General features: G+C 38.2%; 2 protein-coding genes across 8 annotated transcripts in view; one reads left to right on the plus strand and one right to left on the minus strand.

Moving 5' to 3' along the window:
* The window catches only part of Osgepl1 (O-sialoglycoprotein endopeptidase like 1), a 16927-nt gene extending 4664 nt beyond the window's left edge, over positions 1 to 12263 (plus strand). The window contains exons 3-8 of the mRNA XM_034497290.2: positions 4229 to 4616; positions 6223 to 6576; positions 7362 to 7492; positions 7617 to 7688; positions 9307 to 9410; positions 12098 to 12263. Coding sequence (XP_034353181.2) covers positions 4229 to 4616; positions 6223 to 6576; positions 7362 to 7492; positions 7617 to 7688; positions 9307 to 9385 — 1024 coding nt within the window. The 3' untranslated portion in view covers positions 9386 to 9410; positions 12098 to 12263. The remainder of the gene's footprint in view (positions 1 to 4228; positions 4617 to 6222; positions 6577 to 7361; positions 7493 to 7616; positions 7689 to 9306; positions 9411 to 12097) is intronic.
* A 13-nt stretch (positions 12264 to 12276) lies between these two features.
* The window catches only part of Ankar (ankyrin and armadillo repeat containing), a 63830-nt gene continuing 49716 nt past the window's right edge, over positions 12277 to 26390 (minus strand). For all 7 annotated transcript variants that reach the window (XM_076931940.1, XM_076931941.1, XM_034497287.2 and 4 more), the window contains exons 20-24: positions 25750 to 25867; positions 24952 to 25061; positions 17270 to 17466; positions 14409 to 14455; positions 12277 to 12554 (exon numbers count right to left, since the gene is read on the minus strand). In XM_076931940.1, coding sequence (XP_076788055.1) covers positions 12307 to 12554; positions 14409 to 14455; positions 17270 to 17466; positions 24952 to 25061; positions 25750 to 25867 — 720 coding nt within the window. In that variant the 3' untranslated portion in view covers positions 12277 to 12306. The remainder of the gene's footprint in view (positions 12555 to 14408; positions 14456 to 17269; positions 17467 to 24951; positions 25062 to 25749; positions 25868 to 26390) is intronic.

Genomic DNA, 26390 nt, shown 5'->3' on the forward strand with positions numbered 1-26390 from the left:
GGCTTCTCCAGTTCACAGTACAATCTCAACATTTGCAAATCCTTGTAACAAAGGGAAGCAAAGATCATTCCCAGAACTAATAATTTTTATGACTTTTCTCTCAGCGATGCCTTTTTTCTCCTGTATATATGTTTTGTGGTCTCAATGGCAGTCCCAGGAAAGCATCATCTGATAGTAAAATATTTATTCACATGTACACATAGAATTTGCATAGTACTTAAGACATTGTTGTATTAAAGCTCGGGTTTGTAAGTCCAGCTGTTTGCAGATGACCACAGGACTGGTGACTTAAATAATTAGGCTGGACATAAAGTGTAAAATACATGCTTAGCTTTAGCCAATTGTCACTTAAGAATGTAAAATTTAAGATCCTTAGAGTATCATAATTTTCAAAAGAAAATGGAAATCCACATTTTAAATATAATCTCTAGTTTGTGTTTTTTAGATTATTAGTTAATTCAAAACACATCAAAATACATCTCAAAAGTTATCAATTTCCAGTGTTTGAAGAATGAAAAAATGCCTGGTATTTTTAGTATTATTTTAGGCAAGTTCTTTATCATTTCTGATTTCTTTTTCATATCCATAAGCAAAAAAAAAAAAAAAAAAAAAAAAAAAAAAAAAAAAGCAGTTTTCTTAGTGCACTGGGAATAATTTATGGAGGGAATAAGAGTCTGAAGCAACACATCATCGGAAACAAACCAAGTCCATATGGATATGGTCAATAGAATACTAGAAGGTCCCTCTGTCATATGGTGCACACAGACCTACAAAGGGAGCTACCTAAGGCAGCAGAAAGGTAACATCAAAGAATAATTACCATTCTTATTTCTATTTTGAATGTACTGGACTTTTGACTGTTATCTTGACTGACAGTCTTGAAGCACATCATCTAAGTCAGGTTCATTCTATATCACTGTGTTCTGCTTATTTTCTTTCTAATCCATTTTACAATTTAGACACTTGTTTTCCAAGTCATAATCTTTCCTCCAGCCAACCTTAAACTGTGATAATGAGGTCTCTGTCTATATTGACCTCTGTGCTACTCCTGTTGCCCTGCCAGCACAGTGTCTGACTCACAGGTCCTCAGTAGAGAAGGAAAAGAATATTGCGGTCCAAGTGAACACTAACAACAAAGGCAAAAAGATAAAAACATTCCATTTAACCAGAATGTATGCCCCTTGAATGAAATATTAGGCAAGTATGTTCAGTGACATCATCCATACAGTTCAGCTTAGAATGAAGGAAACCTGCCATTGCCAGGCAATACCTGGGGCACTATGAATTCTAATATGACTATGATACATATGAATAGCCCACTGTCCACCATGACATTAAAGCCTGTAAAAACCCATAGACTTTTCACGTGTGTCGTTGGGGCCGTGCCTTGAGGAGCCATGGAGAGGCCTTTAGTGAGCCACTGTGCCTAACTTCCAGCCTGGCGTGAGGAACCCTGCTTCTCCAGCGGCAATTACCTACAGCCCACCATATCAAATGGGTTTGCTACCAGTGGTTGGGGTCATGGTTAGGAATTTCCAGGTTCTCAGCTACTTTCTCAAGAATAGAAAAGGGCTCACATGAATCAACAAAAAATTGAAAACGCTAGTGCTGGTTATAAATGGATATACTGTCAAGATTGGCAGCAGGTCACCTGATTAAGAAGACTCAAGGTGACTGTTCAGGACTGTTTTCATGGAGTTCAAATGGAGGGATGGATTACTCCAGGGCATGCCCAATTATGCATAGGCATGAGATGGTAAACAGGGGAACCTCACTAAAGGATTAGTACAGCAAACTTTTTTGTTAGGATTACACATGCATTCAAATGAATTCAGACTGAATCAGCCTTTCTATTCTTGGGAATATATTTGAATAACAATCGTCTAAATTTGATTGTTACAGGGCCAGGGAAACTTCTAGCATTGTTCAGAAATGGAAGTGTGTATAGCCCCATGGGGGGGGGGGGTTCTAAGGTTCCTAAGTACTTTGTTTGGAGAGGAATGTGTGAGCATAGTGGGTACAAGTAAAGGAACTAGATTGCCAAATGTATATTACAAGAGAGGGTGTGTTCATACTCCAAAACCTGGTGGGAGTTCCATTGTCATCTCTACTTGCTTGCCTCAGGCTGATGTGTAGTTTTATAATCAGTCATACTAAGACCATACATATTTTCAGCTTTCTTGTCTATAAAATCCAGATAGTCATAATGTCAATGTATTAAATGTAAATAAATGTGAATCATTTTAGAGCACTTGCTGCAGTTTTTGACAAGTATAAGTGGTTCAGTGTAGCCATTACTAATAGCAGTTCTGTTACTATCAATACAGTGAGAGCATCACTGAAGGGGAGTGTAGGAAGTGTGATAGTAAGGCACTGGCTGCTAGCGTGTCTCATCTTCCAGTCTACCACTGTTTCCTTTCCACTCCACATCCAAGTCCGCCATCCAGTTGTGAACATAACCCTCAAGTACTGCCTGACATAGTTCTCTCCTTCCTTGTCAATTCAGTTTAATCCTCCATTGCGCCTTGCCTAGAGTCTAACTTCAAATTTAAACAATTCCCTTATCTCTGCATTTTTCTAATCATCTGCATTCTCTATACAAATTAAAACACGATTATAAAATGTGTTCTCATCAATTATTGGAGAATAAGGCCACAGTTTTACTCATGATTTGTCTTTATTGTTTAGCATAATTTCTATTGAAAAAAAAAAACACCAAAGAAGGCATGAAATAGGTATAAGATAGGAGGAAGAAATGAATGAGAAGAAAGAACGTGAATTCAAACATTCAAACTCAAATCCCAGTCAAATTAATATTTTGATATGGAAACAAAAACAGTCAGCAGCTTGCTTCCCAGTGTTTTCTGACATCACAATCTGTGATGGTTCCCAAGAATCATAAGACGCAGCCAGAAAAGTAAAGAGGCTTCGAATCTGGTGGTGGCCATGAGAGTGTTACTAAACTAAACATTAAGTGTGGAGACAAAGGTAAAGGTGAATGGTAAAGGGAAGTAAAATGGCTCGCTAGTAAAGGCCCTTCCTGACCAGAGTTCAGTCCCTGGAACTTCCCATGGTGGGAGGAGGACACTGACTCTGCAGGTTGACTTCTGACCACCCCTACATTTACCAGCCGTCCCATAAATAAATAAAAATGTCATCTAAAAAGTATAAATTACATGCTAGACTTTTTTGAAAATGAGCCTTGAAACTCAAATGACTCTGAGAATACTATTGGTACTAACAGATGAGAATATCAAGTAAGTATATTTAAATACAATTTTTAAATTTTATTACAAAATATACATGTTGAAATAAAATGATTTCCTTAAATCCTCATTTCCAGGGTCGGGGGAGGAGGGGAATATATATATATATATATATATATATATTTCTGTCAAATATTTTACACTCTCAAATATTTTAAAGTGATGTGTCCAGACCAGAGGTAAATTTTACAGACCTTGTGAGATTGCTTCTCAGACCATAAACCAGTTACATGGTACTATATTTGTTGCTGGCCAAGTTCCACCTGTTGTTTTTCCTGTGTTAGAGACTGAATGCAAGGCCCTAGGTATATTAGACAAGTGCTTTACCACTGAGCTGCATTCCCAACCCTCCCTGCTAATTCTTAACATTTGTGGGATCATCCGCTGTCCCACATAGACCCAAAATCTCAACTGTTAACTTTGAGCACTAAATTTCCAAACTTTATTTTAGGATTGCAAGCTATCTCCTGTCCTGGTGTGACCTCAAGTGCAGTGTGTTTAAAAATAAACTCATCCTCACAAAACTGTCTTCATATTTCTCACTGTTAGTATTTTCTTTTTCTCCCAGTCGTCCCTACCAAATATGAGTCATCGTGGATGCCTGGACCCTCATAGTCTCTTACCGAGTTTAACATATAATTACTTCAGACAGATAACTCTGGCACTAATTTCTGAAATTCTCTCCTCAAACATATTGATTTGAGCTAAATGGATTAGCCTGTCCTTTCTTTGTTAATGACCTCCTTGAGATGCTTTATAATACTATTCTGGTGACATCATTTGTCAGAAGTAAACCACGGGGGTTTGAAAACAGCATGAAAAGTCTGCAACGATATTGAACTCTTCCCGGTCTGACATTATAAACACACAGTGTGGTTCATACAGTGATTCATCTGGAAGAATGCCTTCAAGTGTAACATTTTCTTTCCTAGTTTTTTAAAGACTGTCTTTTTTTGTTTCAGAACAGGTGGGATTGTTCCTCCAGTAGCTCAGCAACTTCACAGAGAAAATATTCAACGAATAGTAGAAGAAACTCTTTCTGCCAGTGGAATCTCCCCAAGCGACCTGTCAGCGATTGCAGCCACCGTCAAGCCAGGACTGGCTCTAAGCCTAGGAGTTGGCTTATCCTTTAGCTTACAGCTAGTAAACCAGTTCAAAAAGCCATTCATCCCAGTTCATCATATGGAGGCTCATGCACTGACTATTAGGTTGACCAATAAAGTAGAATTTCCTTTCTTAGTTCTTTTGATTTCTGGAGGTCACTGCCTGTTGGCATTAGTTCAGGGTGTTTCAGATTTTTTGCTCCTTGGGAAGTCTTTGGACATAGCGCCAGGCGACATGCTTGACAAGGTACTCCTCTTCCAGAGGTTCTCTTCCTCTCCTTCTTCTGTTGCTTCTTTCCAGTCTACAGGCTACTCATCCAGGCAATTCAGAACATTACATAAGTAGACTTAAAAGACCATTTTTAAAAATAACCGCCAATCGCTTCTTGGCCTTTTGGCTAAGATCAAGTATAAAAATTACCGCCACCAGCTTGGCGGGGGTAGCATTGTAGACCACAAATTCAAGGCCCAACCTTGGCTTTTGAATGAGTGTGAGGCAAACCTTGGCCATGCAGCAATGTCTTGTCTTAGAAAATCAAGAGTTGTGGCCAAGCATGGTGGGGTACATCTTTAATAATAGCACTTGGGAGGCAAGAGGCATGTGGAGCTCTGAGTTTGAGGCCAGCCTGATCTACATAGCTCTAGGACAGCCAGAGCTACACAGAGAGGAAAACAAAACGATACAACAAAAAGCCCTAAGAGTTGTAATAACTTTAAATCCTTTTCTTTTAGATAGGTTTCATCCTGTAACCCATGTAAGACTCAAAACTCAGTGATCCTCCTGCTTCAGCCTCCCATGTGCTGGCATTACAGGTGTCAGTCACCACTATTGTCCATCTCAATTTTGTAATTTTTAGCCATTTAATGAAGTAAGAATTTTACGTTTATATGTAAAAGCTCAAATAGTTTGCGGGTATTGGTATATATTTATTCAAATACTTGTGAATGTGTTTGGGAAATGAACGTGCTGCAAAAATGTAAAGGTATTCATAGATTAGGGACAAGGGATGGCAGTACATGCCTTGAACCTTAGCACTTGAGAAACAGAGGCAGGTGGATTGCTGTGAGTTCAAGGCCTGATTGGTCTGCATAGTGAGGTTAAGGCCAACTAAGGCTATATAGTAAAACCATATAAGGGAAAAGAGAAGATATGGAATTCAGATGTTCAATGTCAACTGCATAATTGCTTAGCACCACAGTGGTTTTAGTATGAAACCTACTGCCATAGATAAAATGATAGAGGGAAAAATAGGTCACTTACTTGTTTGTTCATTTGTTTATTTGGTTTTTAGAGGCAGGATTTCTCTGTAATCTTGGCTGTCCTGGATCTTGCTCTGGATCTTAGACCAGGCTGGTCTCTGCCTCCTGAGTGCTGGGATTAAAGGCATGGCTCACTACCACCCAGCCAGATTCTTATTTTCAACATTCAGCATTAAATAACCATCTCAACTTTAATTTTCCAATCCCAGTACAAGAGAGACTAGAAAAGCAGTACTTGCACACTGCTGGTCAGTTTATTGGAGAGAGAAGTTATGTCCAAAGATTCCTGATATTAGCAGACTCCCTGTATTTATGCAGGATTTTAGAAGGAATTTTTTAATTCATTATCTTTATATCTTACAGTTTTAAAATGTGTAGCCTATGACTCATATATATATATATATAATTTTATATGATTATATCTTTATTTTCTTAATGTCACTTATTACATGTATTGACGTGCATATTTTGAATCATCTGTATATCTCTTCTGGTTTGAAACTGACTTGGTCAATAGTGGATAATTTATTTCTTAATAATTTACAGTCAAAATATATTATATGAATAAAATTTTAAATGCTTGTTTTTAATAGGTGGCAAGAAGACTTTCTTTAATCAAACACCCAGAATGTTCTACAATGAGTGGTGGGAAAGCTATAGAACATTTGGCCAAAGAAGGAAATAGATTTCATTTTACTATCAATCCGCCCATGCAGAATGCTAAGAATTGTGATTTTTCTTTTACGGGACTTCAACATGTTATCAATAAGCTAATAACACACAAAGAAAAAGAAGAAGGCATTGAGAAGGGGCAAATCCTGTCATCAGCTGCAGACATTGCTGCTGCAGTACAACATGCAACAGCGTGCCACCTTGCGAAAAGAACACATCGTGCTATTCTGTTTTGCAAGCAGAAAAATTTGTTATCTCCAGCTAACGCAGTATTAGTAAGCTTTGCCCTCTCCCCTGGTAGTATTAGGACACTTTCCAGTCTGTGTTTTACCCCCAGGAACCGAGTTGACTTTGATGAATTAGTCCTTGTGTCTCATACTAGGCAAAAGGAAATGATACAGAATAAAAAACAACGTATAGCTGATGTGAATATAGACATAACATCTTTATGGGGCATATCTACAGCCTGTATAGGGGAAAAATCCCAGGCTACATTTCTCTCTGAATTTTATTGTACTTTCTGTATAATAAAGAAGCCAGAGTAACCATTGTGGCTACTATTTTTAGTCAAGTAGGCTGCCATCTTCCCTCTTTTAATTAAATCCCTTTAAATGTGCTTACAAGTCTTAATATTCCTCCTGTTTAATAGGTCTTAAATCTTACTGTGAAAATTATAAACTAATGAAATGTATCAACTTGGGAATTTGAAAATGGAATATTAAAAATGAATATTAAAGATGATGGTTTCTGAAGAGCTGAGTAGCTCAGTGACTAACAAAAGCACAAAATACAATCTATAATATTGGTATATTATGATTGCAAATATTGCAGAGACGCTCTCTAGTAGTAAGAAAATACCTGAAAATGCTAGCAATGAATACTTGCTGGCATTGTAATTGTGATTACTATCGACAAATTATTATGCAAATATATCGCTTATTCCATAGCCCCAAATGTCATAGTTTCTTGTTGGGTGAAGCTGGTTTTGTTCCCCAGGTTTAGATAACAGCTTGGTGTATATCTATATGTGACAGCTGCTAAAACTCGTCTCTATTTTCAGGTTGCATCTGGAGGTGTTGCAAGTAACTTGTACATCCGAAAAGCATTGGAAATTGTAGCAAGTGCAGAGCAATGCACTTTGTTGTGTCCCCCTCAGAGACTGTGCACTGACAACGGCATCATGATTGCATGGTAAGCCACAGGATATATGTGATTTAGTCGTGATAGTGTAAACAGTCATTAACATGTCCTAGTAAATTTTCTTTCCTTAAATCTTAAGGCTATTGATGTTGTTTCAATGATTTTTATCATTTAGGAATGGAATTGAAAGATTACGTGCTGGCTTGGGCGTTTTACATGATGTGGAAAACATCCGATATGAACCAAAGTACGTAGTATCACATTTATACAAAGTAGAAAAGAGATACACGAGTACTTTTTATGTAAAGTTTTGTTGACATTCTGGTGGTACTTTAAGGAAGATTACTGGTTTTCAAGAATGTGGTTGAGAAATAATTGATAAATATTTCTGCTACACATAGAAATTATAAAAATTTTAATAGGCTATATGTGAGAGATGGCCTGTTTCTATAGGTCATGAATAAGGATGATACATTGTCTTATTTCTTACCAGAAAAGAACACATTTCAGGGCTGGAGAGGTGGCTTGGTGGATAAGAGTTCTTACTGCTCTTACAGAGGACCTGGATTCTGTTTCCAGCAGCCACACAGTGGCTCACAGCTACACTTAACTCCAGTTCTAGGGGATCCAACATCCTGACCTCCATGGGCTCCTACGTACACGTGGTACACATGCATACAGTCACACACACACTAAATACCTTTAATGAAAGAAGCCATCTCTATGAGTGGTACTTTTGTAAATGTGTGACATTATCTAAAGACAGTGTGTTAGCAGACTTAAGGGGACCATAATGATAACATTCAGATAGGAGACTGGGTTACAGATGTGATCCTATAGCAATAGGTGAGAATAAGCTAGCAGGCAGCTGTTCACTGTATGCCTCACTTCCTCTCTCAAACCATAGTCCCAAGAGCAGGGTTCTTAATTTGGTATCAAGTTCTGTCCAAGTTAGTCTGGGAATAATGTAGGACAATTTTGTTTCGTAACTTGACATGATTATATTTGAACATTGTTTCTTCTGATATTTTGAAATTATCAGCTCCAAAGAGTTGTGCTGCAGGAACTACCGGTTGTTAATGTGGATTGTGGATAACCAGAATTTAGGGTATTATCACAAGGAATCTCTTTAACATGGCAGCTTGACCTCAGATAATACTGCCTGGTCCAGTTGTTCCCCCTTGCGGCAGTGTCAAGGCTGGAGATGATGGCTCTGTCCAGCTGTGCTCAGCTTAAAGTCTTACCTTAAGCAATATCATAGAAAAGCAGAAGACTGCAGCTTCACTTTACTTAACTGAGGAAGAATAGATAGCGTGGGTGAGAGGCGAAGAGCTCTGTAGTCTGAAAGTGGAAGGGAACATTGAAAAGGACAGACCGGCTTGTGAACTCTGAAAAGTCACGGAGACTTAGGGACCTGCGAAAAGATAAACAAATCAAGACTTGACCTTTGTAAAATGTTATGTATTGTTCATGGCATCTTTTGTTGTTGTTTGTGGTTCATTTTAAGGATTTTTTTTTTCATTTGTATTTTTGTTGTTTGATAGTTTGTAAAACTCAAGGCTTTGGATATGCTTAAACATATACTCTACCATTGAACCACTGGACCACAGGATTCATTTTGATTTAAGCTTACTAATTTACAGAACTTTTGAGCAGTAGAACTTGCAAGTATACCTCAAAAGTAAGGTTTCTTAAGAATGAGATACTGTTATACATTGTTCTGGTTTGTATATGTGGAAGAGTGACCACCTGAGCTGACTGTCCAGTATTCCCAATGTTGTCCAAACTGCAAGCAGGTAATGTGCACAAGTTGTGATAGGTTATGAAGCAAGTATAAAGTCATGTGACCTCTGATTTTTATGCAGATGTCCTCTTGGAGTAGACATATCCAGAGAAGTTGCAGAAGCTGCCATAAAAGTACCACGATTAAAAATGGCATTTTGATTTGTGATTTTAAAGGTCTCTCCAGGTAATATTTTAAACAATAAAATTAAGTTTTCAGGTTTTAGTATAAAATGATGTTAAATATGCCCATTAGGCATCAAAATAGTCCTGGAGGAGCACATGTATGTGCAAGTGCACCCGTGTATGTGTGTGCATGGTAGGGTTCACAATCCAAGTGTCACACTCAGGAATGCTGTCAACCTCCTTTGAGTCCAGGCTTCTCATTGTCTTGGAGCTTTACCAGTAACACTGGAAGAGGCTGCACATGGAGCCCCTGAGAACATCAGGAATCCTCTGTCTCCACTACCCCAGCACTGGGTTTATAAGGTTACACTGCTATGCTTCCAAATTTACATAATTTCTGGGGATTGAACTTGGGACCATATTTGCAAGGCAAGGCCTTTACCTACTAAAAGGCCCAAGAGTTCCTTTTCTTCCCAAAGACAATAACTGCATGTTATAGTTTGGAAAAAAAAAAAAAAGAAAGGCTTCTTTATTATTTAAAAAAACAATAAAATCAAAGGTGAAGGATTTACTAATGTTGGTAAGTGAAAAAAGAAAATCCTCTGGGTAAATATAGTAATTCTTTTCATTCCTGGCCTCTTATTATATATTTGATATCCCCATTTCTCAAATTAAAAGAATAGAAGCTAGCTTTTTGACTACTGCTAGAATACACTGATTTTTTAATATAATTGTATTTACTAAGATGAAAATAAATGAGATGAGAAAGGTTTGTTTGGATAATTTTGTTTGAAACTTGGTATTGCAGACACTGTAAGTCTACCATTGATTTTTGTAACTACATACTGTTTGGAGCTCAAAGTACAGAGCTACTTGGGCTAGGGAAATGGCTCAGCTGCTGAGAGGACTTCTTGTTCTTGTAGAGGACCCCAGCACCCACATGGCAGCTCACTACTACCCATAACTCCAGTTCCAGGGAATCCAACACCCTTTTCTGACCTCCACAGGCACCAGGCACACATATGGAACACAAACATTAAATTTAAAAAATAATAATAAATCTTCCTTTTCTTATAGAAGCAATGCTACTCATGCCCACAGATTTTGCCACCAGATGTTCATATTATGTTCTCTGCACTCGAACAATTTGTTAATTTTGTGTACTTTCTAATCTCTGGCAACAGGTTTTATTGAAAAGCCATAAGGTAAAGATAAATTTAGCATAGACCAAAGCCTTCTTCAGGTGACTCCCTTTATAGCATGCTGGCCTTCAACTCTCTTGATCCTTCTGCCTCAGCATTTCAACAGTAGAATTACAAGTATGTAGCTACCATTCTTAGAATGGAAACAGTTCTAGTTTTAGTCCTGTTTTAAGCTACCTTTCTTCTCAGAAAGTTACATAAGTAATTCTTTTGTTCAATTTTGTTATGATCTCCTATTTTCCTTTTAAAACTAGAGTGTCTGGAAATAGCCTTTACTTACAGCACCTTTGTATCCTTGTTAGATACAAAGTGTTGTAATGTTGGATCCTGTTGGATGACAGGATGGGGGTGAGAAAAATAACAAGTAAAAGCAACAACTAGTTCATGAACTCACATCTTACATTTGGATTTGCATTTTGTATATGATTATGAATTAACAGACTATTTTTCTATGGATAATACTATCAGTACACATAAATTATGGAAGACAATTTACTGAAATATATATGATGAATCTATTCATTGGAGACAGTCTCACTCTGTGGCACAGGCATGTCTAGCTCAAACTGGTTTGAATCTTAGCAAACCTCTTGCATGAATCTCCTAAGTCCTTGGTTAAAAATACAGTTCCACCTGGTAAAGCTCAGGATGTTATCTTGAGGCTTTTCTTGTCTATAATCTTAAAAGGAAACAACTGAGTGATAGAATATAATCTTTAAGAGTTGAGGACATCCTCCACTTAAGGTTCGGGGAGCTATGCCAGAGGCAAGGCAGAATGTTTGTAAGCGCCAGCAGGTAAAGAAATAGTGACCTCCAGACACAACAGAACTGATGCATATATAACCACAGGAATGTGGCAGCACGCACAGGAACTGCACAGATTCAAGTCAGATGGGGCCATGGTCCTGAGATATAAGCGTGGACATAAACTCCCATCTATAACCAAAAAGCTGTCTTAACTGACATCCACTTGCAACCAACAAATTATTTTTCTCTAGTGGAGTTTCACTGGGTATACAAACCCCACATAAGGATAGGTGGGCCTCATGTCCTTGTTTGAGCATTTTTTGTTTCACTGGTCTTCTGCTTATATACTGTCGTTTCCAGTTTTGTGTTTTTATGGTGTGTGTGTTTGTTTTGTGTTTTCTTTCTTTCTTTTAAATTCTAGTTTGCTTAGGGATTGTTTGTTTTCCAGATGCAAACCAAAGTTACTTCCTATAGATAATGGGACAATTATACTCCCTGTGTTCCTTATGAGCCGTGATTTCAGATGCTACTATGAATATTTAGACATTGTACATTTCAGGTTTTTCAGAAGTCTCACACATTGGTAATGCTTATTATTTGATGGTGTAAGTATTGTAGTAAGTGTTAATATATGGGCTCTTAACTCAGCATATCAACTCAGAAATGTTTCTAACTCGAGACATTATAGATATATAGATATACACACATATATAATATGTATTATTTTACTTATGATAGTTGATAAATATAGCTATAAGTACAGGCATTCTATATAGAAATTCTACTTATTTTTTTTCAGGCAATAATTGACTGCTGTGCAGTTAAATTACATATGAAACTCTGGGAAGAAAATCTATTCAGTATTAATATAAATAACTTCCATTCTAACAACAACACAAATTCCATCCCCTGAAGATGCTGTGTATTTTACCACAATAAACAATATCTGCTTTGAGAAACACCAATCAAGAATCATTTCATGTTTCAAATGCTTTCTGTTTTTAATTATTAGCTTTCTGCAGGCTCTGGGTTAGCATTCTGTTTCCCTTTCCCGAGGTTGTTCAAAAACACTATTCTTGGTCTTGATACATTTATGATATCTGTTGAAATTCCAGATGAAAATGAAAAAATGTTGTGGGAAATATTGGCCTTGTGTGTTGTTCTGAAGAGCCCCATGAAGTTAGTTACAGGAGGTATTAAAGTCAGAGAATCTTTTGGTTGGATTTTAGGTCTTGCTTTTCTTCGGTGCTCTTTTCCTGGAATTAAGAAGGCCATAGTTAAACGTCTCACAAATCAAGTGCCCTAAATATAATCTGATTACTTATTTTCTTTGCCTAACTAAACCATGTACTAGCTTTCTACAGATACTTTTGAATAAACATTACTTTTCTCTCTCTCTTTTTTTTTTAAAGGAATTTCATTTATGTGTAGGAGGGAGAGGGAGAGAGAGAGAGAGACAGAGAGGGAGGAAGGGAAGAGGGAGGGAGAGGGAGAGAGATGCTCACTGAAGCCAGATGAGAGTATCACACCCCCCAGAGCTGGAATTACAGGTAGCTGTATATGGATGCTGCAAATTAAACTCAGGTCTTCTAAAAGATCAGTATTTGTTCTTAAGCACTGGACCATCCCCCAGTTCTGCATTCTTCTTTTTACTTTTCCTGATTTCTTTCTTACTGGTTATATTATAGATGTTTATTCTAGAACAACATATACTGCCATTGGCCCTTTTCTAAGGATAGATTAATAAACATGTACATGACAATAAGTAACCCATGTTTATTCCCTTTTCAATACCTAATAAGGTCTTGGAGAAGTGACTTAGCCATTAACAGCATATAGTACTCTTGCAGAGAACTGATGCACCCACATCAAGCAGTGCACAACTTCTTATAACTTCATCTCTACTGGAATCTGACACCTGGCCTCTTGGGCATCTACACTCAGACACATGTCCCTCCTGCCTCCAATGGAATTTAAATGTATTTTTAAAATTAAAATAGAAAGGAATTAATAATATTGTAAGATCTAAATTCTGATTTCCTCATACCTAGACTACCCAACTTTCAACTACCAACTGAGTAAGTATCAATGAAAACAATGTGGCCTTTGGTCTAAGAGTTTTTAGATAATTGTACATGAAATTTTACAAGAGAAAGATTGTTTAAGGCATGGTTAGATGGTGCCTTATTCGTGTTTCACTTAGAGATAACAGAAAAAGATCTTTTAAAATTTTATGTGTATGTGTGTGGATATGTATCAGAACACATATGTGGAGGGCAGAGTTAACAGACAACTTAGGGAGTTTAGCTCTTTCCCATCACGTAGGTTCTGTGGATCAAACCTGGGTCATTAGGCTTGTTAGCAAGTACTTTTACCAACTGTGCCACCTGCCAGAGAAATCTCTGTCAACTGATAACCGTAGGGAAGACATTAAATGTAGAATGTATATATGATTACAAAACAGGAGATTGCAGGTATGCTTTCTGGAGGGTTGCCTACACATTTTGAATTTTTAAAGATACGATGTGCTGGTTGGTTTTTGTTGTATTGATCCAAACCTAGACACAGCTGAGAAAATGGTACCATCATTGAGACAGTGCTTCCAAACCTCTGGCCTGTAGGCATTGTCTTGATTTATGATTGATGTGGGAGGGTCCTGCCCTGTGGTGCTGGGATTACCCCGGCTATGTCCTGGGGCGTATAAAAAAGGAAACTGAGTAATCCAGCAGTCAGCTCATGTTCATGGCCTCCGCATCAGTTCCTGCCTCAAAATCTAGCCCTGTTTTTCTGACTGATGGGCTATAAACTGTAAGTTGAAATAAACCCTTTCGCCCCAAGTTGCCTTTGTTCATCATGTTTGTTTTATCACAGCAATAGAAACCCTAACACAGCTGGGCAGTGGTGGCACATGCCTTTAGTCCCAGCACTTGGGAGGCAGAGGCAGGCAGATTTCTGAGTTTGGGGCCAGCCTGGTCTACAGAGTGAGTTCCAGGACAGCCAGGGCTACACAGAGAAACCCTGTCTCAAAAAACAAAAAAAGAAACCCTAAAACAGAATTACAGAGTGTCAGGACTAACAGGCATTAAAGAAATAAAAGAAAAATTAATTACCTTTTTTAAAGATAGGAATTACAGATGCTCCTCCATTCTTCTCCAGGCTAAAAGTGGGTAAAATGTCAAATAATAAAATAAATGAAGACATAGTATATCCAGAACACCATGAATAAATAAAGATTCCAGGTGCCATGTTCAGGGTCCTAATGATCTATGTCATACATGTATAAAATTGCATGTGTGCTGCCTGCTGGTGCCTTATCACTCATTTCAAATATTAAATATAACTAAAATGGAACATTATGCTCCCCTTAGGTGATGGGCAGAAGGTATGATTTGAAAAGGAATGGCCCCAGTCTCATATGTGTGAATGCTTGGCCCATAGGGAATGGCTGTAATAGGTGTGGCTTTCTTGGAGGAACTGTGTCACTGTGGAAGCAGGCTTTGAGGTCTTAAATGTTCAAGCAAGGCCTCGTGACGCAGTAGCTTCTGCTGCCTATGGATCAAATTGTAGAACTCTAAGCTCTGTCTCCAGCTCCATGTCTGGAGCAGCCCTGTCTCCAGCAGCATGTCTATCTGCACACTGCCATGCTTCCTACCACAAGAATAATGGACTAAACCTCTGAACTGTAAGCCTACCCCAAGAAGTGTTTCACGGTGTTTCTTTACAGTAATAGAAACCCTACGACAGGACTCTACTGGATTTTGAGGAAAACAGAATTGAACAGGAACACATTTTCCATTTGCAACAGAGTTGTGGGAATGACTACGAAGTATAAATCATTTGTACTAAATTAAATTTATAAAAGAATAAAATTAACTTGTAAGTGATCACAATATTCAGATTGTGTTTTTAGATTTTAAAGGATTCTTAAAATAGACTTTTCTTTTTCTCTACTTAAAATTAATTTATATAACAATAAAATACTATTAGGTATGATTCCCTTCTTGTATAATAATAATAATATATCATGAGTAGCTCTTTTCCTATATATGAATGCCTTCCTACCTGGAAAGACTCATAATTCAGCTCTGTACATAGGAGCAGAGAAAATAGTTCACATAAGGTTTTTTTTTTTTTTTTTTTGCACTTCCCATTTTAAAGGACTTGGGTTATAATGAAATCATAATATTGAGACAAAATCATCTGAGAAAAATGCTTGAGAGAAACTATAACTTCAGCCATTGTATCTGTTTTAGCCCTATTTCCTTCCAAGAAGTTTGGCTTGGCTATGGGTCAAGTCTGGGAAATCAGTGGTGTCACAGGATAATGAACCCTTAGACTAACAGAAACCAATAAGTTAGTATTAGCTATATTAGAACCTCCTCTGAGAGAGGAAAACAAATGGATAACCATAAATACAACCAATGTGTCCATTTTCCCAGGAAGAGGACAAGGTGTGGTACTGACATTTTTCCTGATGCCTACCATGACATGGAAAATATGTAGGAGTTCATGTATCAGTTCTGGGAGAGATGTTGGAAAGGCATCTCTTAAGATGCTATTTCCTGACTAGCTGAAGGACACTGACTACATGCTACATGGCTGTGGGCAACCTATGCTTCCTTTCCTGCTCAAGTTTAAAGCATCTTCATCCATATCTATAGACCAGCAATTTTTGAACATCTTGGTTTATCTTTTGGGGAATTTTGACTACCAGAACAAATATGACCCCTATTCACCAGAAGGTGGTTTAGAGGATATTCTTTGTGAGTACGGCGTTCTGTTTAGCTTCTCACTTCTGCACACTTAACACTCAAAGAAAGCCCCACACTTCCAAACTGGACTCTGCCAGGCTGGTTCTTCTCACACCTCTTGTACACCAGCAAAATTGTCCTTTATGCTGCTTGGATTTCTAAGCACTTATTTCCAAGAAAATATGGGTCCAGTCTCATCAGATTTTCCACACCCAGGTGGTAGGTAGCATCAGTTCTGGCCCATTTCTGTAGGATCTCCAACCTCAGTAATTCTTGCAGGCTCTGAAGTGGCTGTGATGATGAGGAACTTAACTAAGTGGGTGTGTGTGTGTCTGTATCTGTGTGTGTCTGGCTGGCTGTCAGTCTGTCAGTCTGTCATTAGCCTAGAACTCACCCAGTAGAGTGGACTGGCTGGCCAAGAAGCTCGGGGGTCATGGCTGAGGTGGGACACTTTTTTTCCTCCCCAGTATTACAATTGTGAGTAAATGCCACCAAGCCTAGGTGATTGTACAGCGTCACAGCTCAGTCTCCCAGCCACTAGACAACAACTTCCATTTCTACCAACAGCAAGGTAAACTACTCACTGCTGATCCTTGCAGGAGCAGTGCTTTGAAGATCAGTTGACATTTTAGCCCCACCTTGAACCATTTTGAAAAAAAAAAAAAAAATACAGACTGAAAGGTTTCACAAATTCTAGTTGTTTTTTTTTTTCCCCTGTAGAAAACTACCCTCATGTTCATCTTTTACTTTGAAACAGGGCCTTCTATTTTGTAGGGTACTTTTGAGAAACAGAGATAACCAAATCTTATCGTTCCTGGGCATAGACCTGCTCATACATAGAAATGTAAATCTACTAACTTTGCATGCCCCAGATAATCATGGAAGTGTATCAAGGCAAAAGTAAAGCGAATGTTGCTATTTTTCCTTGATGGAATAATGCACTTAAAATGAGGGGAAAATGGTTAATACTTAACAATAAGCTTTAAACAGAAACCTGTTGCTGTTCATTTTGATACAGAGATAAGTAAACAAACAAAAAAAAAACAAAAGGCACTTGGCATTCAAAAATAAATAAAAACAGGCTTTGGCAATGAACCTTCATTCAAGGTTAAATTTATATTTGACACACAGAGAATATGTATTTCAAATACATGCTGGACCACTAAAATCTAAGATCTTTCTAAGAAGGTCACTTCTGAACCTTCTTATGAAGACAGTACCTTAAGGATGGAAGTCCCACGCTCTGCTGCATTTGAAACTCCTTTAGGAACGCAGGGTTGATCTTCGCATCTCTACTGATGTTATTTTGTATGCGCAGGAATTGGTTAGGCTTATTCCTACACTCAGTTAGCAGAATGCGGAAAGCATGTGCATTGTAAGAGAGGTAGCCAAGGGCACAGGAACATGCCGTGCGAACCTGAAACAGGAATCAATTCCTTACAGGTTTTTCTAATATTTTAAAATATAACTAACAGAAAATTTGCTATCTTTTACCATTTTAAATTACACAATTCACTAGAGCTAAATACATTCATATACACTTTTTGAACATTACTTTGGTTTCAAATCTCAGTATTTGTCTTGAATTTTTAATAAGTGTTTGGATTGAGGATGTCATATGCAGCATATGTAGAATTTCTCTCTGTCAAATAGGTTTATCACAATTTTATGAGAACAAACTTTAGTGGGCTCTGAAAGCTCAGACATTATTGATGGTGAGTGATGGAAAGCATTCAAAAGGCAGAGGTTGTGGCTAACTACAGGAAACAGTGTCTTCTACACACAGCAAGGCATTTCTACATATGAACTCGAAATGGTTTCAATATCAAGCACAAAGCCCATGCAAGCCCAACCCACACCACACTCCAGCACACAATCCTACCCAGAGCCACAGAGCTATTGGCAGATGTTAGCTGCGGGGACAGGGAGAAACAGCTTCCGCTTAAAGAGTAAGCCCTGGTAAGTCAGCCACACTCCAGTGGAAAACATATTCAGGGTCGTTGGAGCAAGACTGAAAATTGTGTCAATGTGGGAGTGGGGATGGTTAAAGGGAAAGCTGGAAAGGAGAAGAAGGGCGAATATGAAAAAAAAAAAAAAACTTCGTATGATATTCTCAAAAAAAATCTAATAAAATTATCTAGCCCATAGCTTCAGTTAGCTCTGTTGAACCCTAGTGTGGATCCCAGCACCCACAGTCAGGCAGCTTACAACCACCTGGAACTCCAAGCCCAGGGGACCCCACACTGTCCTCTGGCCTACATGGGGACCTGCATCCACACACACATTCCTACACAGACACACACACACATTATTAAAAATAAAATCTGAAGGAAATTTCTATAAGCTGGTCATGGTGGAGCACATCTTGAATCCTAGCATTAGGGAGGCGGAAGCAAGCAAGGCATCTCTGGGTTTGAGGCCAGCAAGGTCTACAAGTGAGTTCCAGGACAGGCAGGGCTGTTATACACAGAAACCTTGTCTTGAAAAAAAAATGAAATAATTTATTATTATTTTTATCATCATTATTATTATTATTATTAACATCTGTCAACATGAGCATCAGATATGGATGTAGAGAGACATCAGTCACCAGGTAGGAGCATGATAGTTCATGCCTGCCAGGTCACTTGCAGGTCACACCCTCTTCCCCTAGTTTTAAAGAGTACTGTTAATTGCCCTCGACTTCTAGTCATTGCTCACAATTACCTGTGAGCATATTTGACTTCATTTTATAATTATTTAGGAACATTAAAAACATGAGGCGGCTTACCCATTGACTCGGGAACGAGTTCTTCGATGATACTTTCTAACATTTTAGTTAAATTTTGTCTCATCACAGCATGTTTATTAATACACTGAGTATTTAAATTTTAAGTTATACAAAGCATTGGGCATCATCATGCACTTTCTTACACCCATGTCATAATTTCTTCTTAAATTGGGGTGCTCTAGGTGCGATAGTCTCCGGATCGCCCATCCTTCACTCTCTGTTCCATGCTTTCTCTTCAGATTTCCTACCATGAGTATTTTCTCTCCCCCCCCCCAACGGATGTGGGATTGGTAAAAATCTTTCCCAATCTGTTGGTTGCCACTTTGTCCTATTGGCAGTGCCCTTTGCCTTACAGAAGCTTTGCAATTTGATGAGGTCCCATTTGTCAGTTCTTGATCTTAGAGCATAAGCCATTGGTGTTCTGTTCAGGAACTTTTCCCCTGTGACCATGTGTTTGAAGCTCTTCCACACTTTCTCTTCTGTTAGGTTCAGTGTGTCTGGCTTTATGTGGAGGTCCTTGATCCACTTGGACTTGAGATTTGTACAAGGAGATAAGAATGGATCAATTTACATTCTCCTGCATGCTGGCCACCAGTTAAACCAGCACCATTTGTTGGATTCAATGCTGTCTTTTTTCCCACTGGATGTTTTTGGCTCCTTTGTCAAAGATCAAGTGACCAACTGTGGGTTCATTTCTGGTTCTTCAATTCTATTTCATTGATCTACCTGCCTGTCTTTGTACCAATACATACAGTTTTGTTTTGTTTTGTTTTGTTTTGTTTTTGATTATCACTATTGATCTGTAATATAGCTTGAGGTCAGGGATGGTGATTCCCCCAAAAGTTCCTTTACTGTTGAGAATAGTTTTTAATATACTGTGTTTTTTGTTATTCCAAATGAATGTGCAAATTGCTCTTTCTAACTCTATGAAGAATTGAGTAGGAATTTTGATGAGGATTGCATTGAATGGGTAGATTGCTTTTGGCAAGGTGGCCATTTTTACTGTATTAATCCTGCCAATCCATGAGCATGGGAGATATTTCCATCTTCTGAGATCTTCAATTTCTTTCTTCAGAGAAGTGAAGTTCTTGTCATACAGATCCTTCACTTACTTGTTTGCTTAGAGTAACAAGGTATGTTATTTTTTATTATTTGTGACTATTGTCAAGGGTGTCAAATCAGGCTACTGATTTGTTTGAGTTAATTTTATATCCAGCCCCTTTGCTGAAGTTGTTTATCAGGTTTAAGAGTTCTCTGAAGGAATTTCTGGGATCACTTAAGTATATTATCATATCATCTGCAAATAGTGATATTTTGACTTCTTCCTTTCCAATTTGTATCGCTTTGACATCCTTTTGTTGTCTAATTGCTCTGGCTAGGACTTCAAGTACTATACTGAGTAGGTAGGGAGAGAGTGGGCAACCCTGCCTAGTTCCTGATTTTAGTGGGGATGCCTCAAGTTTTTCTCCATTTAGTTTGATGTTGGGTACTGGCTTGCTGTATATTGCTTTTACTATGTTTAGGTATGGGCCTTGAATTCCTGATCTTTCCAAGACTTTTACCATGAAGGGATATTGAATTTTGTCAAATGCTTTCTCAGCATCTAGTGAGATGATCATGTGTTTTTTTTTTTTCTTTGAGTTTGTTTATATAGTGGATTAGGTTGATGGATTTCCAAATACTGAACCATCCCTGCATCCCTGGGATGAAGCCTACTTGATCATGATGGATGATTGTTTTGATGTGTTCTTGGATTTGGTTTGTGAGAATTTTTTGAGTATTTTTTCATTGATAGTCATAAGAGAAATTGGTCTGAAATTCTCTTTCTTTGTTGGGTCTTTGTGTGGTTTACATATAAGCGTAATTGTGGCTTGATAGAGCTAATTGGGTAGTGTTCCTTCTGTTTCTATTCTGTGGAATAGTTTGAAGAGCATTGGTATTAGGTCTTCTTTGAAGGTCTGATAGAACTCTGCACTAAAACCATCTGGTCCTAGGCTTTGTTGTTGTTGTTGTTGTTGTTGTTGTTGTTGTTGTTGTTGTTGTTGTTAAGAGACTTTTAATGACTGCTGTTGTTTCTTTAGGGATTATGGGACTGTTTGGATGGTTTATCTGATCCTGATATAACTTTAGTACCTGGTATCTGTCTAGAAAATTGTCCATTTCATCCAGATTTTTTCAGTTTTGTTGAGTACGGGCTTTTGTAGTAGGATCTGATGATTTTTTTGACTTTCCTTGGTTTCTGTTGTTATGTCTTCCTTTTTAGTTCTGACTTTGTTTTTTGGATACTGTCTCTGTGCTCTCTAGTTAGTCTAACTAAGGGTTTATCTATCTTGTTGATTTTCTCAAAGAACCAGCTCCTGGTTTTGTTGATTCTTTGTGTAGTTCTTTTTGTTTCTACTTGGTTGATTTCAGCCCTGAGTTTGATCATTTCCTGCCATCTACTCCTCTTGGGTGTATTTGTTTCTTTTTGTTCTAGAGCTTTCAGATGTACTATCAAGCTGTGAATGTATGCTCTCTCCAGTTTCTTTTTGGAGGCATGCAGAGGTATGAATTTTCCTCTTAGCACTGCTTTCATTGTGTCCCATAAATTTTGGTATGTTGTGCCTTCATTTTCATTAAATTCTAAAAAGTCTTTAATTTCTTTCTTTATTTCTTCCCTGATGAAGTTATCATCGAGTAGAGCCTTGTTCAGCTTCCATGTTCCATTGTTTTTGTGGGTTTTTTGTTTTTGTTATTGAAGACCAGCCTTAGTCCATGGTGATCTGATGGGATGCATGGAATTATTTCATTCCTCTTGTACTGTTAAGGCATGTTTTGTCTGATAATATGGTTAATTTTGGAGAAGGTACCATGAGGTGCTGAGAGAAAGGTATATTCTTTTGTTTTTGGATGAAATGCTCTATAAATATCTCTTAAATCCATTTGGTCCATAACTTCTATTAATTTTACTATGTCTCTGTTTAGTCTCTGTTTCCATGATCTGTCCATTGATGAGAGTGGGGTGTTGAAGTCTCTCACTATTATTGTGTGAGGTGCAATGTGAGCTTTGAGATTTAGTAAAATTTCTTTTATGAATGTAGGTACCCTTGCATTTGGGGTACAGATGTTCAGAATTGAGAGTTTATCTTGGTAGATTTTTCCTTTGATGAGTATGAAGTATCCTTCCTTATCTTTTTTGATAACTTTTAGTTGAAATTCGATTTAATTCAATATTAGAATGGCTACTCTAGCTTGTTTCTTGGGACCTTTTGCTTGGAAAATTTTTTCTAGCCTTTTACTCTGAGGTAGTGTCTGTCTTTATCACTGATGTGTGTTTCCTGTATGCAGCAAAATGCTGGTTCCTGTTTACATATCCAGTCTGTTAGTCTATGTCTTTTTATTGGGGAATTGGGTCCATTGATGTTAAGAGATATTAAGGAACAGTGATTGTTGCTTTCTGTTATTTTTTTGTTAGAGGTGGAATTGTGTTTGTGTGGCTTTGTTTGTTGGGGTTTGTTGAAAGAAGATTACTTTCTTGCTTTTTGTAGAGTGTAGTTTTCCTCCTTGTTTTGAACTTTTTTATCTATTATCTCTTGTAGGGCTGATTTTTCTGGGAAAATATTGTTTAAATTTGGTTTTGTCATGGAATATCTTGGTTCCCCCATCTATGGTAATTGAGAATTTTGTTGGGTATAGTAGCATTTGTGTAGCTGGCATTTGTGTTCTCTTAGGGTCTATATGACACCTACCCAGGATCTTCTGGCTTTTATAGTCTCTGTTGAGAAATCTGGTGTAATTCTGATAGGTCTGCCTTTATATGTTACTTGACCTTTTTCCCTTACTACTGATCTGAGATCCTGTGATTTCAAGATCTTGGGTATGTCAGAGCTCCCGGGAGTTAAGCTTTCTCTGGGTGTTGCAGGGTGTGTGGGTAGCCCAAGCTCTGGGTTTGCTCTGGGCACAGGTTTAAGCTGGAAGGAACCAGAGCCTCTGGCTGGGCAGGGGTTTGTGTTTCCCTGGTTCCTGTGGGGTCCCAGTTTTGCTGGGTGTTGGGAATGATGTTGTGGCCTTAGCTGTGATCTTGAGTGTGTCAGAGCTGAAGTGCTCCTGGGTGTGTCCCATCTCCTGGGGTTAAGCTTTTTCTGTGATCCTGTGATCCTGAGAGTGTTAGAGCACCTGAAAGTGAAGTTTCCTCTGGGTTTTGTGGGACTGGGTGGGGAGCCAGTGCCCAAGGTCTGCTCAGGGCATAGACCGACCAAAAGGAATTTGTGCCACTGGCTATACAGGGGTTCCTGCATCCCTGGATCCTGGTGGTCCCAATTACTCCCAGTGTTGGGGCAGACGTTATGGCCTCCTTGCCTGTGATCTGAGCGCCTGGGAGTCTAGCTTCCTCTGCGTGTTGTGGGACTGGGTACATAGCCAGCACCCAAGGTCTGCTCAGGGCTGAACCTTTCTTTAGGTACTTCTTGGCCATTCTATTTTCCTGAGTAGTGAATTCTTTGTTTAGCACCCCATTTTTAATAGGGTTATTTGATTCTCTGGAGTCTAACTTCTTGAGTTCTTTGCATATATTGGATATTAGCCAATATTGGATGTAGTATTGCTAAAGATCTTTTCCCAATCGGTTGGTTGTCATTTTGTCCTATTGACAGTGTTTTTTTGCCTTACAGAAGCTTTACAATTTTGCGAGGTCCCAGTCACCAAACCCAGACACTATTGTGGATTCCAAGAAGTGCTTGCTAGCAGGAGCCTGATAGAGCTGTCTCCTGAGAGGCTCTGCCAGAGCCTAAAAAATACAGAGGCAGAAGCTCACAGCCAATCACTGGATTGAGCACAGGGTCCCCAAAGGAGGAGTTAGAGAAAAAAGACTAAGGTGCAGAAAGGGTTTTCAACCCCATAGGAAGAACAACAATATCAACCAACCAGACCCCCTTAGAGCTTCCAGGGACTAAACCACCAACCAAAGTATACACATGGAGGGACCCATGGCTCTAGCCATATATGTTGCAGAGGATGGCCTTGTCAGGCATCAAAGGGAGGAAAGGTCCTTGGTCCTGTGAAGGTTTGATTCCCTAGTGTAGAGGAATGCCCAGGTAGGAAGGCGAGAGTGGGTGGGTGGGTGGGGAAATAATCTCATAGAAGCAGGGGAGAGGGATAGGATAGGAGTTTCTAGGGGAAAACTGGGAAAGGGGATAATATTTAAAATATAAATAAAGAAAATATTTAATAAAAATCTCAGTAATAAATCTCCTAAATTCTACTGAGTATGTATCTCAGTAAAAATAGTTATGTGCCTCAATGGAGCAAAAAAATACTGATAGATATGCAAAAAAATATGGTGCCCTTCACAAATCTGCATGTTATTCTTTCACAGAGCATATTTTAAATTTCTGTGTAACCTAAATTGGATTTGAAGTAGGAGGAATCCTCCTGTCTTGGCCTCCTGAGGGCTGACATTACTAGCATGAACTCTGACATGAAGTTGTATAGGTTCAATCTTGATTATAGAATTAAATTAGCCCATTCACAGATTTTTTTTGTAGTTTTTGCTCAGATTAATTTGAACAGGTAATACATTTTAAACATTCTTAAAACATTTTAATAAGTATGATATTAGAGAGTATCTTCTTTTTAAACTGACACTGCTTTTTGCTATGAGGCGATTGATCATAATGCATGTGTAAAGGTATGTGTACAACTTTGCCCAGAGACTTTCTACACATTTCCCAACAATGTTAGTCATCAATTTTCCTTTTCCATGCTGACCTTCTATAAGTTTTTAAGAGATTGTTTGTGTGTGTGTGTGTGTGTGTGTGTCCATCCCCATGGAGACCAGAAAAGGGCATTGTATCCCTTGGAGCTAGAGTTAAAGTTACAAGCAGTTGTGACCCATCTGATATAGGTGCTGGGAGCCAAACTGGGGCCCTCTACAGTAGCTCGTGAACCATCTCTCCAGTCCAGTAGTTTTAAAATGTTTATAGTTGTTGTATACTGCTTTTGTAAAATTCTGTTTAAATGTCAGATATGACTAGTACTACTTTTGAGTTATTATGAATTATATAATATCCCAAGAAAAAGTGTCCTCTTGTGTGGGAGGAGCCCTGGTTACTGTTTGCAGCAGATTTCATTTTACAAATAGCCCTTTCTTTTTACCTCTTCTCTTCCTGAGTACAGGTGGTAGCAGAGCCGCTGGATTGTTCCCAGGGTGAAAAAAGCCTCTGGAATCCCAGCTCTCGAATGAGCCAGGCTAGCTATTAAATTACCTATAATTAAAACAAAGAAAAACTTTTAGATTATCTAGAACTGATAACTGATAGATGGCTTTTTGTTCACGTGTACATTTCACTGTAAAGGATTTGAACTCCAAAACCAAAATGAAGAAGCAAGAAAAGATGAGCATGTAAGTGTAGGGTAATTGTTCCCTGTAGTTGATTGCTTTTCTGTGAACGTACTAAAACGTAAACAAGTTTATTTATATAAGAATGAAAAAGTTTTAAAAGTTGGAAGCTTTCTGTCTTCCAGTACTTTACAATATAGTCACTGGTTTTTGGTTATCAAGATTTTTATTTATTTATTTTATGTTTATAAGTGTTGTTTTTCTTGAATCTATAGGCTGCACTTTATAGTCTAAAAATCATTAAAAGTTTGAAACAATAATTAGAAAAGCAAAAAGGCCATGTGGAAAGTTACTGTGTTCCTGTTCTGTAAGTTGAGTGGATGCCCATTTCTCCATGCAGATATGGATGTTCCGTATTTTCAGGTAGCATAATTTGAAACTATGCAACAAGGAATCTGGCATATTTTGGTATTGTTGAGTTTTCAATCTAAAGTATTTTATAGTCTTGGACACAAAGCTTGTTCCTTTTTGCAGATGTCATTAGATTTTTGTTGTTGTTTGGTTTGGTTTTTTTGTTTGATTGCTTGCTTGCTTGTTTTTTAGATACGTCTTACCTGTCAGGACAATAGTAGGAATGTGGACTGAGTACAGACTGTCAACTAAAATAGTAACACCTCTTGCAGACAAGGTAATATGGTCCACGTCTATGATGACTTTAGCTAATACGATAATCTAAAAGAGAAAACATACAATTGGTGAACATTTGCTACTCAGATTTTCTTAATCATTTATGACTTGGGGGCATTTTTAGTGGGACATGGGGACATTTGGTGGACTCCAGTAGAAGAGATGGATATGGAGAGGTAGAGAACACGGGTCACAGTACTTCCGGTCACAACAATGACTATGACAAGCCGCATTATTCTTTCTACAGTCTTTGCATCAGTTGTCCTTGAATTACAAGAGAAATACTTAACAAGGCTGAGGTTAGAAAAGCTCTGAGGAGAAGCGTAAGACAACAAGGAACCTAAATACAAAGGTGCAAGAAGCCATGCAATTAGCTCACAGTCTGCAATTAGACTTGTTTTCAACCCAGCCGTGTTTCTCTTCATAGTTCTTTAAACTTGATGTAATTAAAACACCTGCCTGATGGCATTACGGGGTTTACAGATATCAGATGTAACCCGAACAAGTCCATATAAAGAAACCCTAATGATGGACTTTTTGTGATGTAGAGGGGCTAATGTGCAAAGTA

The sequence above is a fragment of the Arvicanthis niloticus genome, chromosome 3 (genome assembly GCF_011762505.2).
Source record: "Arvicanthis niloticus isolate mArvNil1 chromosome 3, mArvNil1.pat.X, whole genome shotgun sequence".
Classification (NCBI taxonomy): Eukaryota; Metazoa; Chordata; class Mammalia; order Rodentia; family Muridae; genus Arvicanthis; species Arvicanthis niloticus.